Source organism: Rhineura floridana, chromosome 2 (genome assembly GCF_030035675.1).
Source record: "Rhineura floridana isolate rRhiFlo1 chromosome 2, rRhiFlo1.hap2, whole genome shotgun sequence".
Taxonomy (NCBI): Eukaryota; Metazoa; Chordata; class Lepidosauria; order Squamata; family Rhineuridae; genus Rhineura; species Rhineura floridana.
In genome coordinates this window covers 105,527,203-105,543,190 of record NC_084481.1, presented here as the reverse complement: position 1 = coordinate 105,543,190, position 15,988 = coordinate 105,527,203, and the positions used below count along the sequence as shown (strand labels likewise).

The following is a 15,988-nucleotide window of genomic DNA, read 5'->3' as shown; positions in this document are numbered from 1 at the left end:
ACTTCCTCCTCTACCTCCTCTGACCATTCCACTTGATCTACCCCTCCTTTGTCTTTGCTTTCCTGTACCAAATCTGGAAGTTCAGGCCCACTTCCCTCAGGGAATAAGGTAACTTACAACACCTGTGCATCCCTGGTATGGTAAGGCTTCAACATATTTACATGAACCACTTTGCTTTTGTTTAATTGGTCTGTGGTGATTACATATGTCACTGTGTCAAGCCTTTCTCTGATGGTATATGGTCCTTCCCAGTTAGCCTGTAATTTGTCATGTTTCCTGGGTATGAACGCCATAACCATATCTCCCACATCATACACACGTTCTCTGGCTGTTCTGTCATGCCAGTAACTTTGCTTCTCCTGTGCATGACTCAAATTCTCTTTCACTACTTCCATCATTGATGTTAATTTATTGCGGAATTCCAATACAAAATCTACTACAGAAGTTTTGTACTCTCCCAGAGTTCCTTCCCATGAATTTTTTAGCAGTTCCAAAGGTCCCCTCACTTTTCTAGTAAACATTAGTTCAAAGGGTGAGAAGCCTGTTGACTCCTGAGGGACTTCTCGGTATGCAAATAAGAAGCATCCCAACCGTTCATCCCAGTCTTGTGGGTGATCTTGAACATAGCTTCTTATCATGCCCTTCAAAACTCCATTGAATCTCTCTGTTAACCCATTAGTGGCGGGATGGTAAGTAGTGGTCTTTAGATGTTTTAGACCACAACATTTCCACATACATTGCATCACTTCTCCCATGAATACACTGCCTTGATCCGTCAGCACTTCATGAGGGAAACCCAGCGTCATAAAGATTTTTAATAAAGCCTCTGCCACTACAGGGGCTTCTACAGATCTTAGTGCTTCTGCGTCTGGGTAGCTGGTGGCAAAATCCACCACCACCACTAGATATTTCTTGCCATGCCTTGTGGGTTTGGAAAAAGGGCCCACCAAATCTATTCCCACTCTATAAAAGGGTTGTCCAATTATAGGAAGGGGCTTTAAGGGTGCCTTGGTCTTTACTCCACTCTTTCCCACCTTTTGGCATATTCCACAAGATAGACAATGTTGTTTTACATCCTTGGAGATATTTGGCCAATAATAATGTGCCGCCAATCTCCTCTTGGTCTTTTTTATTCCCAGATGTCCTGCACATGGGACATCGTGGGCTACCTCTAGCAATCTGGTTCTGTATTTGCTAGGTACTATCGATTGCTTCACTGGTTCACATTCATCCTTTCTTTCAGCAGGCATCCACAGTCTATATAAAATCCCATTCTCCCACACAACTTGATTCCTCAGTTTGTCAGTGAAAGGAATCTGTTGGGTCAGGGCTTGTTCCTTTATCTGCTTCAAACTTATATCTTTATGCAGCTCTTCCCTGAATTGCTCTGCTTCTTCCCCAGAGACCACTTGATACAGTTTGTCTTCTTCAGCAGGCCTGCTAGTGGTTGCTATGGTGACCTGAGGCTGGTTAACAGACTCCACCCTGTTTGTTTCAGCTCCCCTTAATATGGCTTCTTTTTCTCTGCCAATTTGCTGTCTGGTCACTACATAGATCTTTCCTTGGGCGCCCATTACATCCCTTCCCAGTATTACTGGTTCTTGTTGCTGGGCATTAATGCCTACTTTATATCGGCCCTCTCGGCCTCTCCCAAGTCATTTCCACCAGGGCCACAGGCAAACTTTCTGGTTGACCCCTCACTCCTTGGATAGTCACAGTTTCCTGAGGTAATATTACCTCAGATTTTATTAAATCTGGCCTCAGTAATGTCTGAGCGGCACCAGTATCAAGCAATGCCCAATAATTTGCCCCTTGTACTCTCACTTCCTCTCTCAGACTTGAATCAAGGTCTGTTACTTCTGTCCAGTTTATCTGGCAAAACTGAACCTTTTTCGCTGCTTCTAAAGCCTTGGGCTCTGTTTTCACTGCCCTTGTCTGAGCAGGATTACTAATGGGGTTGGCAACCTCACATTGAAAACGTAGGTGCCCCGGTCTACCACATTTGTAGCATAATTTCTCCTCACTTTTAGGGTACACAGATCCACTCTGGGGTGTCCTGTGCCCTTCAGATTTTAATGGAGGACTCACTCGCTGTGGTACCACATCCCTTCTGCCAGCACTATATGGTCTGGGTTTAAACTCTCTTGATGTTTTCCCCACCCAGCCAGTTCTATTGGAGGTGAAGTGATCCGCCATCTCTGCGGCCTCCTGCACAGATGTAGGGGAACGGTCTTTGACCAGGAGCCTTATTTCTGGTGGTAACTGATGGTATAATTGATCCAGTATCATGAGGCTTTTCACCTCTTCCACTGACTGAGCTTTGGCACTACTCATCCACTTTCCAAATATATCCATCAACTTTGCTCCCAGTTCCACAAAAGACCTCCCTGTCTGTATCTGGCAATTTCTGAAAAGTTTTCTAAAATAATCAGGCCCCAGTCTGAATCTTTTAAACACTGCTTCTTTGAATTCAGCATAGGTGACGGGCTTGTCTGAGGGGAAATATTGGTATACCTCAGCCAATTCCCCTTTAATCAGGTTTGATAAATACTGCATGTATTTATCTTCAGGTAGCCCCCACAACTGAGCTGCTTTTTCAAAGGTGCTGAGGTAAATTTGAGGATCTTGACCAGGCTCATAGACAGCAAAGTCCTTTGGAGTAATTTTTATTTTTGCTCCATCTCTCTCTTTCCTTGTCTCCTCAGAGTGAAATTTCTCTCTATCAAATTTTAACTTTTCTACTTGTAATTCAGCATCCAATGCTCGTTGCTTCTCCCTCTCCTCAAACCCCAATCTCATTTTCTCAATTTCCCCCTCTGTTTTTCCTTCTCTGCACCTTCCATCCTCAATCTCTCAGCTTCCAACTCCCGCTGTTTATCTTTTTCCTCAGCCTCCATCCTCAATCTCTCAGCTTCCAACTCTCTCTGCTTGTTTTTTTCCTCAGCCTCCATCCTCAGTCTCTCAGCTTCCAACTCTCTCTGTTTTTCCTTCTCTGCACCTTCCATCCTCAACTTCTCTCTCAAGTACTCTATATAAGCGGGATTGCTTAAATATCCTTCTGGGGTCTCTTCTCTGACAGGTTGTTTTTGCTGGGCAGTTGCAAATCCTATAAGTGCTGCCCTCAATTCATCTACCCCTTTACCCTCATGAGGTAAATTGAATGTTATGCACTTCTCCACCAGCTCCTCTCTTTTCATTTTTATGTATTCAGCCATGGTGTTTGAGTTCACTCACTCTTTGCCACACACTCTTTGCCAGTCACTCTCACAAGAAATCTTGTTTTGTTATTTCTGTTTGCCACACAACTATTAGGGATTGTCTAGTATTCGTATCTCACTGCTACAGCCAACACCTGTGACGTAGTCTCCTTTGTCACCATGTGTCTTTGGGACTCTCTTTGGTTCGTATCTGGATTCTCTGTTGTTCGTATCCCACCGCTACTGACACCACATGTGATGCGTCCTTCCCTGGCTCTCCCTGTCAGGTTCCTACCTGCTCGTGGTTACTGCCTGTCTCTAGGCACCACCAGGGACTCCACCAGTCCGGACCGCACTCTCTTATGGTTCACCTATCCGCTCTAGCACAGATCTCAACAGATCCCCCTGCTAGGCAACCACCAGTAACGTCCCAATACTAGTATTCCCAGAGACTCTGAATACTGGTATTGTTATTCTCTTCACCGCTGCCACCATTTGTTACAGTTCCCCTTCAGCCTTGGTCATTACCTTACCCTCCCTTCTGGTCTGTGAAACCCCAGCCAAGGATCAGGCCTTTGGTAAACCAAATTAAGTATTTATTACAAATAACAAAGCTAACAAGATTAACAAGATTTCTTCTTAAGGCACATAAGCATATGGTTTTACTCAATACTAATCCGAACTCCACCTCCCTCCTGGTAAACAACTCTCTAAAGCCCACCAAGCAATCCACTCTTTCTCTTCTCCCCCCAGATTCCACAATTTACCACCTCACATTCCCCCAGATTTACCTGTCATCCTTTCATTTATACTGTCAGCCATTTTAAACATTCAGCCAATCATCAAGCATTCTATTGCCCATTCACTCCCCCACCTCTTTCACTACTTACCATGTGTACTCTAAACAACCAGCACTTACCATATATACACTAATATATAGGAACATCACAGCCAGCCATGCAAAGTAACCCATTTTGCTGGGGGAAAGTGGGAGTTGGAATAGCGTATGTCAACCATTGTGTAGTCCAGTAATGTTATATTGGTGTTTTTTTCTCTTTTTTTAAGGAAAATGCAGTGTAGCAAGGCTGTGAAGTTGAGTATAGCGGTAATGTAATCATTTAAAGGCTAGAGGGATACAGGGAGCTAGAAAAAGTGTGGAGGAATTCAGCCCTGCATGGAAAGATGTCTGGATGCTAGGTCTGCTCATAAATGGACAGCAGGCTTATCCACTGAGAACCAACCGAGGTGTGTGTAACCTGGAATACACATTTCTCAGAAGCCAGGTTACTCAGGCCTTCCAGTCAGTCAGTCACCAGATCTACCAGAAACAGTAAATCTGTTCTGGATGCTAGTTAGGTATTTGTTTCTTTCATTATTTTGATTACTTACTTACTCAGCCCCCACTGGAAATATTCCTGTGGATGCCCATGCCTACATGAATGGTTCTAGATTGCTCAGTCCTATACACATTATCTTGGGAGTAGTATTGTGTGCAGTGGGGCTTATTCCCAAGTAAATGTGCATAAATGACAGCTGTTAGGGACTCCCCAGATCCCACTCTGGTAATCTCTGATTAATTGTGCTTTCCTGAGATACTCTTGGAAACTCCCTGGAATTATGACATATATTAGATGGCACACTTCAGAAAAAAATTGGCATCTGTGTACACACCTCTGCTGTATCTCTTCTGGGCAAGAGCATACTTTTACTTAATTTTTCAAAAGTGTTAACAGCATTGACGCTCTCTCCACATAGCAATACTTTCCCAGTTTTGCAAACCTTTTGCTTCAGTTGTATGTAGTGGTGTAGCGGCAAGTTCAGAAGTGCAGGTTCACTTCATGATAATCACAGCCAAACCCCCTCCCATCCCTTTTTCCTCCTGCTGAGTTGAGAATGAGATCCTTGTTAATGCCTTCTCCCACAACAACAAACATCCCTAGGAGCTAATCAGCATGAAAAGGGAGAGTGTTAGCTACTGAGAAGGGTCTTCTCAGAGGCTGACTCACCTCCTTTCACTCTGATTGGCTCCAGGCATCAGGAAAGGACAAGGAAGCATGTTCTTCTCTGTGGCTAATATGTTTCCTTTTCATGCTGATTAGCTCATAGGATGCTGGAGACAAAGGGACCCTACTGGGACCTGCTCCCCAAAAGGTAAAGAATCTAAGACCCCCAAGTCCCTGGATGATTTCACCTCTGATTGTATGGTTCAGAACCGTGCTTTGGATACCATCTTCCTCTGCTGTACTTGCTATTCATCTGGCAGCCTTTCCCAACCAGTGTGCCTCCAGATGTTGTTGGACCACAATTTCCATCTTTCCTGATCATTGGCAATGCTGGCTGAGGCTGTTGGGAGTTGTGGTCCAACAACATCTGGAGGCACACTGGTTGGGAAAGGCTGCATCACATTCAGGAGACACTTGCAGCTCAATCCTATGCATGTATTTATTGTATTTATGCATTGCTTGTTTTTTATCTTTTTGTACACCGCCCAGAGAGCCTTCGGGCTTAGGGCGGTATATAAATTAAATTAAATAAATAAATAAAATAAATAAATGTTTACTCAGAAGTAAGTTCTGCTGAGTTCAGTGAGGCTTCCAGTGTATAGGGCATCATTTCTAGCCAGTTAAAAAAGATGTCAGCACAGTGCCCCCCCATAGTATCACTGCACCCATATGTACAGATGGGATATTGCATTGTTGCGTTTGAAACGTCATGTATGGAAGTATAATGGGCAAAAATGTGCTTTATTGCACATTTTCAGAAAGCACAAAGACTCGTATTCCAAGGATGTGAAGAAAAAATGTGAAAATATCTGCTTTCCAGCACCAGGTTCTTGAAGCAAACACTGTTCTGTTTGGATTTTTGTTCTTAAAAGAAATAATCACAGTGTGTGTATGAGTTGAGTCGTGAATTTGCTCTGGGAGGACTCTAGACACCCTACAGGCAAAGCGTTTCCTAGTGAGGCGATGCAGTGATGGGGAAAGCTGTACCTGTTGAATGGATGCCTGTCACACATGGTTAAAGGCATGGGGTGGCGGTCTAATTCAGGTAGATTCAGATAATCTTGGTGAGTGAGAGCAAACACAGCAGAGCTGCGATTTTAGACATTATTAACATGCAGGCACTCTCACATCTGCTGTGTAAAACACATACAGGTCTCAAGCAAAACAAGTAGACCTTTTTTACGCCTCTGCCTTTAAAACTATGGATGCAACGATGAATTTCCCAAAGGGGAGTCCGATGCGTCACTGCATACCTAAAAATGGACCGGGTTTCTGGGAAAACCTCTTGTGACAAGTTGGGATGGGAGCAAGCCTAAACAGAGCGCGCTCCACCTTGGTTACAGGAGAACAGAGCCGACGCAATTGCTACAGCCGGCTCCGTAGTCAAGCGATCCCTATGGGCGTAGGTGCCTATTACCGCCCGCAAGGAGGACGCGGCTATGCAGATTTGGTTTGGATTCTGCCAATTAGGTGTAAGAGGGTAGGAGGGGGCTGGCGGAGAAGGTATTACATCTAGGTCGGCGGCGGCGCTGCTTTCAGCAGAGCTATATTTTCGGGGTGTTTTCCGGCGGCTGAAGATCTGGTAAGCTCAGAGTGACCTTCTCAAAGATTAGTGTTGTCCAACGTACTGCGTGGTTCGGGTTTTTAAGCTGGTCTCATATGTGCCTGAAATACAAGCAAACGAGATTTGGTATTTTGACAGGTTGGGAGAGCAGGTTTGGCTTTTAAAAGGCAACTTCGGGGGCCTGTTTTTAACTAAGCCGTTTTGACGTGTTTGTGTCGCTAGAAAAAAGGGTAATATAAGAGGGAGGAACTCCATGTTTTTCTTTTGGAGCTTGTCGCTACACAAAAGCGACTGATAGGCGCTGAAAAATTATTCCGGCTTGTGTTGCAGCTTATGAATGAGGTCTTGCTCTCGGCCGTGAGTATAAACTCCATTGCATTGCTCCTGTAGTCATTTGTACTGCAGCAGCCACCCTCCCCGGTTTAAAAATTTAATGAAGCCATACGCTGCACCCTCAGCTAATTTCCTCTGAATTTCTACCCCATTGCTGAAAGAACTCACGTTGGGTATGCGTGTGGAGGTGGGTGTTTTTTCTCTTTCTGCTGCCTCATTGAAATAGGACTGCGGTGGCCTTTCAAAGCAGCGCAACAGTTTAAAAAAATGGGTAAAACTTTGTCACTGCCCCTTTTTCCTGCTTTGCCAGGAAGAATGGCACCAGTTGATCTCTGTACATTTGGAAGTTGCCATGATAGCTGTCAAGTCATGGGTAGATCTAAGGAGCTTAAATTAGATTCACTAATAGGCAAAAAACCTTGCAGTTTAAGAACATAAAGCCCACAGATATTTCTATCCAACTTTAAAAAGAGGGAAATTGGGCAGCTATAGTGAATGCACCAGGCGAGCAGGAGACCTGATCTCCTCTCTGAGATATTGGACTGCCCTACAAAGTGGTCAGAATGCGACACAATTTGGGTTGGTCTTTCACAGTCCAATCCACTTCCTGTGTAGCTTGGAAGAATTTGGTAACGTGCCTCTGAGCATATGGTGAGTGGTGGCAACACCTGCCATCTCCAAAGATGGAGAATGACATTTTTGTATGTGTGTTGCTGTTCTTCTTACTTTGCTTCTTTCCTGTGTTACTAATGTTTCTACACAGAATCTAATCTAGAAAATTTTCTTTCATTTTTCATTCTAGAAATCTGTCAAATTTATTTTTATTAGTTTCAAAGCTTTTTTGGTCAGTGTCATAGGATGGTGAAGACAGCCTTTTGTATTTCAAATTGGAGGTTATTTTGAGTGCATTAACAGTTGAATCTGAAACTGCAATTTGATGCAGTCTTAGCTTTTAGACAGAAGGGGTGCTAGGTAAACACTTCTGAAGAGAACTGGTGAAGTTTTGAGATATGATGATGAAGTTTTGCCTCTGAGGAAGTGTAGAGATTGGTAGATGCAGCCCAATGACAAAAATCCCCCACATCCAGGAGTTGGGATGGTGCACCAGTGGCTCACGGAATTTCATATTTGGGATAGCTCATAGGACAAATGATGCATCAAATTAGCTGACATGTTTAAATAGAGCTCCTAAACGCTTGCACACATCTAAACATCGAACAACATTCGCCCAATCTCAAACTTACCATTCTTGGGCAAGGCGGTTGAGTGGGTGGTGGCAAAGCAGTTGCAAGCGCAATTGGAGGAAGCAGATTATCTGGATCCATTTCAGTCGGGCTTCAGGCCTGGATATGGGACTGAAACAGCCTTGGTCGGCTTTTGATACCGTTGACCACGGTATCCTTCTGGATCGCCTGGAGGGGTTAGGCATAGGCACCAAAGAGTGGCATTGGGGGATGAGGTTTTGGACCCTTGGCCTCTCACTTGTGGGGTGCCACAGGGCTTCATCCTCTCCCCGATGCTATTTAACATCTATATAAAGCCACTGGGGACTATCATCAAGAGATTTGGGCTGCAGTGTCACCAATATGCAGATGACATGCAGCTCTATCTCTCATTTAAATCTTCACCAAGGTTGGCTGTAGAAACCCTATCCAAGTGCCTGGAATCAGTGGGTGGCTGGATTGGGAAGGAATAAGCTGAACCCTGACAAAACCGAGGTACTGTTTGTGGGAGACAAGGGAAGGTTAGGGGATTTGGACCTGGTGCTCAGTGGGGTACAATTGCCCCTGAGAGACCAGGTCCGTAGCCTCGGGGTCATCCTCGACTCCAGCTGTCCATGGAATCTCAGGTTTTGGCTGTGAGCCAGGCAGTGCTGTATCAACTCTATCTGATATGGAGGCTACGCCCCTACCTTCCCAATCATCTGCTCCCACCGGTGGTACATGCCCTGGTCTCCTCTCACCTAGACTACTATAATGCACTTTACCTTTGAAAACGGTCCAGAAGCTACAACTGGTATGGAACGCGGCGGCGCGCCTGATTAAAGGCAGCCGCCGGTGAGATCATATCACTCCAGTGCTAAAAGAGTTGCACTGGTTACCAGTTGCTTACTGGGCCCAGTGCAAGGTGTTGGTTTTGACCTTTAAATCCCTATACGGTTTCGGCCCAGTCTATCTAAAGGAGCGCCTCCAGCATCATCAGCTATGCCGCCCAACAAGACCTCTCCATCCCATCAGTCAAAACAGCCAAACTGGTGAGGACTAGAGAGGGCTTTTTCAGTTGTGGCCCCCACCCTGTGGAACTCCCTCCCAAATGATCTCCGCCATGCCCCTTCTATGACAAGCTTCCGCTAGGCCTTGAAGACCTGGCTCTTCAGGCTTTTGGGGTGGGCTAGATTTTATCTTCATTGTATTTAGATTTTTAATGCCTACGTATTGTATGCCTATTTTGTACGTCTCCCAGAGTGGCTGAACAGCTAGCCAGATGGGTGACTAATAAATTCAATAAATAAATAAATAAATCATAGAGAACAATAGATTTGAAGCTGGGGCCTTAATTTAAATGCCACCTAAATTCTGGGAATATGAAGATTTCGGTCCCTTTCCTTTTTCTAGCTGACGTCAGCAGGGCTTTATACATGTCACAAAGTGCACAAATTGAGGCACAAAAGTATCTGGAGTGAGATTAAAATGCTCAAAATGGGTGGGCATGACATGGTTTTAAAGTATTTATGTTGTTGGAATGTGCAAGTTTCTTGGAAGAAAATGGTTAAAACTGAAAGTATTGCACAGGCACAGTTGACCTTTAGTATGCCTTTAGTATTAGGAGATTGGACTCGATGGCCTTGGCTTATAGGCCCCTTCCAACTCTACTATTCTGTGATTCTGTGCCCAGCTAGCTGCAGTTAATGAACCCTTTTGTTTTAAAGCTTGTCTAGTGGGGCTAATTGAGAGAGCCAGTGTGGTGTAGTGGTTAAGTTGCTGGACTACAACCTGGGAGACCAGGGTTCGAATCCCCCCACAGCCATGAAGCTCACTGGGTGACTTTGGGCCAGTCACTGCCTCTCAGCCTCAGAGGAAGGCAATGGTAAACCCCCTCTGAATACCGCTTACCATGAAAGCCCTGTTCGTAGGGTCTCCATAAATTGGAATCGACTTGAAGGCAGTCCATTTCCATTTAGTGGGGCTAATTGGAAATCGCTTGGATAAGGCTAAATGCCTCTCCAAGGCTTAAGACTCTCCCCTTTCAGTTGACCTGCCTCACAAAGAATATTCAAATTCAGGCTCTTAATAGTGTAAAAGAGTTTTCAGCACGGGCTGCTTTCCAGTTTTTTTTAAAAAAGTTTAATTATGAACAGATGTCCTTCAATACCTTTCCATTGTAAGAGGCTATCTGATGACCAAACTAGGCAGTTATGTAGATTATCTGTGGGAAAATTGCCTAGGTGGTTTTGTTTTGCCAAAAAGCTAGGTTAGGAGTACTTAACCTTGCCCCCTTCTGCTATTTCCAATAAAAACCATTCCCTGCCCATATTGTGGGGGGGGGGGACACTGGCCCCATATCTTCCTTTGCTCTTTTTCTTTCCTTTGCAAGAGGAAGGTGATTCCGAATGGGCAAGTGAATTTGGAGAAAGGGTTAAGCACCATCTCCCCACCTATCCTTGTTCCATTCCTGATTGCAGCATCCAATGGCTGCGTTGTGCTTTTTTTAGAAAAAGAAAACATGGGAGAGTTACACAGAAATTTGTGTTTTACTGTAAAATAGGACAGTGCTTCATAACAACTAATAATGTTGGTAGGAATTGAGGTAAAACAATATTAATGCCAGCTGACCTGCTTCATAAGTATCCAGAGAGTCTGTTTCAGTGTTATTTCTAGGGAACGTTACTGTGAAGAGCTGGTAACTAGGTTGGGCTTTCTAGAGCTGATGAATGGTGCTTTCTCTGCCAGCTCATTTGCTGTGAATCACCTTTCAGAAATGCCTCTTAGCTGTTCACTTCAATCCAGAATAACTAGGCTTTTCCCAAGTTAAACTTGTACATTTTGTAAGGGGGGAAAAAAGAATAAAGTGGACTAAATGTCCTGAGTTCGGGGAGTAGCTTGTCGCAATAGTAGGCTGATTACAAAGTGTACTTCTTGGTGAAACTGGTGGAGTAGTTATATCACTTTGCAAAGTAACATCAGAAACCCTGGCATAGCCTTGGGACCAAACCAGGATTGATGTGAGAGGTCTGTGATAGCATCTTGTGATCTTAAAACAGACCCTTTCTTCCCATTTCTCTGATCCAAATCAGCCCTCCCTCCCAAAGAATATGGGGATTCAGGGCTTTGAGGGGTGATTTACACTGGGGCAATGGGGGGAGGATTAAAAGCCCCTCACTCAGCACTGCTGCTGTGCTCAGATTGGAGCCGCCATGTACCTGTTTTTAAATTTAAGACAAAACTTGTGAGATTCTTGCTGTGTATGCACCATATGTTTAAAGAGCACAATGTCCCCAAAGAATCCTGAGAGCTGTAGTTTGTTAAGCTTGGTGGGTAATGTAGCTCTGTGAGGGGTAAACTACAATTCCCAGGATTTTCCCTTCCAAACAAGATGCTAGATAGTGTAGAAGTTCAAGGGGTTAAGGGTGAGCAGGAATTTCCTTTTGAGATAGGGATTAGTACCAAGCACGTTTTGGCAGGCAGGCAGACAGCCTTGTTTGTTCAAAGGGCAGTATGTAAACAGAACACGAGGTGATTTACAATAAAAACAAGTAGATGAGAATACATAAAATCCATAAAAATAGCACAGTTCAGTGAAAACATACAACAACAAACCAATGAATAACAATTACTAATAGCAGCAGCAGCAATCGGGTCTCTCCACTTCCAAACGCCCTCTAAAAAAGATGCATCGTGACCAACCGCCTGATGCTATGAAGAGATGAGTCCAGATGCACCTCAGCAGGGAGAGAGTTCCACATGCAAGGAGCTGCCATTAAAAGCCCTTTCCCAGGCCCCCACACAATGTACCAGGTTATCTGTACTGTACTCAAATCCAAGTTCTATGGCAAGGTAGCACAAACCCTGTGCTGAGAAAGGCCACAGAATTGGTCATTGAGCAGTACCAAGTAAGCACTTCTGCGAGACAGAGGGGCAAGAGCTAGCTCCATGCAGCACTAAAATCTTTGACCACACCACATTACCCGTTTAGCGTGCACACAGGTCTGCACACTCACAGTACTCTTGCAGGTGATGCCTGTGTGTGCTCTGGCTGATCATAGGAAGCAGCTCTATTATTTTAAAAAGCAGAAATGCTCAACTTACTGAATGTTGCGGTTTGGCGAACAGATCAAGGCTAATGCATGCTCAGTGCACCAACATTAATTGGGTCTTTTAGCAGAGGTTCAAATTCGTTCAGCAGCAACTGAGTAGAACAGAGGGTAAAGCTTACCAGTGATAACCACAGACTCAAGATTATGCCTGAAATGAATAAATTCGTATACCAGTGTCCAAAGCTTAACATTAAGAAGTTTGAAGAAAATAAGGCAACTTAAAGCAATGTGATATAACATTCATAAATTGCTTTATGGTTTAATAAAGGCATGATGAACTAATAATTGCTTTGACAAGGCAAGCAAACAGAGTAAATAACCTTGTTACAATAGTCTCCCTCTGACTTCCTCCAGACCACCTAGTTATAAAGCACAAGTTCTAAGATCCCTAGCATTGTAAATTAGAATAAAGTTCGTATATACCAATGCAGGACAGTAGGTCAGGATCTTGTGGCCTTCAGCTGTGTGAAAGCATGTGAAGCAGAGCAGGTAGCAGGCAACAAGAAAGAAGACAAGAGCAAAAGGACACACGCCCCCCCAACCCCTTCAAAATGAACCAACAGTCATTGCATAATGGGTCTCAATGCGCCTTTTACATCAATCAGAAGCTGGACTGGGGATGTGGAGTTTTTGATCTTTTGCATTAATTTCATTATTCATGTGGGCGTAAGACATAAGATATGAAATACACTATTTCTCCTCCTGGATAGATTATGGTAATTATGATCCTTGCTTCATCAGCTGTTCTTCACACTAGACACTTCGACACACTCCAGCACTGACTTGCCACAACCTTTTATTTTTCTTTTGGTTTCATGGCAGTTTTCTGCCTTCTAATCTTATCATCCCCCAGGATGCCAAGGTCTGACACAGTAGGTTGCAAAATCTAGTTCAAAGATTAGCATGGAAGTGCTAGCATACAAACGGCACAGGGTCCATCTTGACTACTCTGCTGGGTGCCTTAAACTTGCTGTAGCTGCTGGTTCTGCAGGCCTACAAGGGTCCAGATTAACAAATTCCAAAGTTGCAGAATAAACATCATGCCCTACATTGTGTTGACTCCATTCAACAAAATGTCCTCTTATAATTGCTCCTTCATTACAAATATATGCTGTGCAGGTCAGGAATGTAGTCACTTTCAGAATGGGACTATTGCTTCCTGATATTAAAACAGTGTCCTTCAGAGGATCCCCTCTAGCAAATGAGGTTAAGACAGGCTGCCTGTGGATAACCAAAAGCATTGCATGATTCATCTGTGTGCTATATGGCTGTTGCAGCACTTCCCGTTAAGGAGGGACCTCTTTGGGTTAAGTTGCAAGTGGCCACAAACAGTATCTTTCTGTAATGGGGCTCTTGAGCAAGGTGTCTTTTCAGAAATTCTCTCTTTGCAGTTAAGAAGGCTGTCAATTCTTTAGACTAGGCAAAGCCAGCAGCATAGTGCCCTTCAGATGCTGTTGGACTGCAACACCCATCATCCCTGACTATTGGCCATGGTGGCAGGGGCTGTTGGGAGTTGAACAACATCTAGAGGGCACCTCATTGGCTTCCTGCACTATAGACAAATGAATACAAACAACTCTGCAGTAGTTTGATTGGAAATGATGACCTTTTTTCCTTGTTAGGAAATAATGTGTCTCTCCCCACTCCCTCTAGCTGTTGCATTCAAAATGGACCTTGACATCCAGTGTGAAGAACTTAGTGGATCAAAGTGGAAAGAATTTGTCTCATCCCTGAACCAGTACAAAACCATTAGGTAAGTAAAATGTCAGGGAAACCTCTGTGTGTGTTGTGTGTAATGTGTTAACGAGTGTTTAAAGTCTGACCACAACAAGAGCTCCTTTCAGATGGAACTTCAGCTGGTTTAAAGATTGCTGAGCACATCATCCTGGCCTGAAATACTCATAGTCATTTATCAGTTGCCAAGATTTCTTCTTGGTTTACTGCCCAAGGTTTGTCTGGGGGAGACAAACCACAAGCCCAGGTTTGCATGTAACACTAAGCCAAACTATGGGTTAGCTCTGGGTGGTCCAGCAGCAGCAAGATGGAGAGAGAGAGGAGCAAGGCCACTATATTTTTTGCACATTCTTGCTAAGCTATGCTTTGGCTTTGTATTGGTTATGAATAAGACCAATGTCTAACTTAATTGTTTTTAACTAGCTGTCATTTTTATCTGCTCTGATTTTATTATTATATTGCTTGCTTGTTTACGAATTAATAATTTTGCTATTGTTGGTTTTATTGGGCATTTTTTTTATGGGAAGGTGGAATTCAAACATCACACATAAATACAGAAGCATTCTCTTCCAGGACTGTTGAATTAACCACCACACTGCTTAAGACAGACAGGAGAATTGCCACTATCTAAAAACAGCAGCCACCTAGTTTTGGTGCTTGTCATTGTGTGATTCCACCCATACGTTGATATAATGTTACAAATACGATTTTTAGAAAATGAATGCTAAAGGCAATATCCAGTATCACTTGTACTTCCTCTGCCTCTCCCCCCCCCCCGGTAGCCTCCATGTCTCTCCTAACCTGCTCTGGAGGGTCCCCCAACCATCTGGAGCAGATTTTGTGAGCGTGTGGTGTGGGAGGCAGCACGATGCACAGGAAATTCATTCCACCAATGGCTTCCATTTTGCTGGCGGATGAACAATGCTGGATTTCACCCTTAGATCTTATTCAAATATTCTGGTAGTCCTCTTAATCAGCTCAGGAGGAAAAAGAATTCTGTGGATGACAAATGTTTCACTGAGCTGCTTTGCTTGAGCTCCTCTTTCATTCTCAGGTTGGATGACTGCAGTCTATCAACTCGTCATTGTGAAGATCTTTCCTCCATTCTGAACAAAAACCAGACGCTAACTGAACTGAAGTTGAGTAACAATGAACTGGGAGATGCTGGTGTGGAGTTGTTGTGCAAAGGATTGATGACACCAAGTTGTAACCTTCAGAAATTATGGTAAATCTCCTACAATCTGTAGTGGTGTAAATTGTGTGGGGTGAAGTTCTCCACAGGTGGAAACTTCCACTGTACAATTGTTGTCACTGACAAACTCTTTCTCTTCTGGCTGCAAGTGGCTCAGGATTTGTCTTAGGCTTTTCAATCTGATTCATCTTTCACTATTGTCAAACATCTGTAGTCTTTGCTTCTTATATTCTTGCCATCCAGTTACCACTGTGTCAGGCTTTCCTGAAGCAGCTGGACTGAGTGACCTCTACTAACCTATAATCATATAATTTTCTCAGGCTGATATACAAGTTGGTGGGGAAATGTCTATGTCTTGCTGTGTCTCCAGCATTGCCCTGAAGTAGTGGCGCTGTTTTGTACTACTCCACCAACGCTTGATTCACCTTCACAATTATCTTGTAGGCTAGATTTCAGGATTCGGGCTCATATATGTAAAATAGGGACTAGACGTTGAGTTCTTCCAGGGCTCATGCCTCCAAACGGTCAGATGTCCTTATTGGCTTCATATGTAGTAAGGAAAGGATCTATACAACTGCTGCCAAATTGGGAGTAGTGAAATTGGGCACCGAGAGATATGAAACCAAGTGGCAGATAAAAGCACAACTTAAG

The 15,988-nt window shown here is 43.9% G+C and overlaps 1 protein-coding gene across 4 annotated transcripts in view; it reads left to right on the top strand.

Moving 5' to 3' along the window:
* RNH1 (ribonuclease/angiogenin inhibitor 1) overlaps positions 1 to 15,988 on the top strand; it is a 38,317-nt gene that overhangs the window by 8,335 nt on the left and 13,994 nt on the right. For 2 of the 4 annotated variants that reach the window (XM_061609980.1, XM_061609979.1), the window contains exons 2-3: positions 14,065 to 14,164; positions 15,200 to 15,370. In XM_061609980.1, coding sequence (XP_061465964.1) covers positions 14,079 to 14,164; positions 15,200 to 15,370 — 257 coding nt within the window. In that variant the 5' untranslated portion in view covers positions 14,065 to 14,078. Of the gene's footprint in view, positions 1 to 6,690; positions 6,783 to 7,102; positions 7,122 to 14,064; positions 14,165 to 15,199; positions 15,371 to 15,988 lie in introns of those variants that run through there. The other 2 variants (XM_061609981.1, XM_061609982.1) reach the window with 2 other exon arrangements.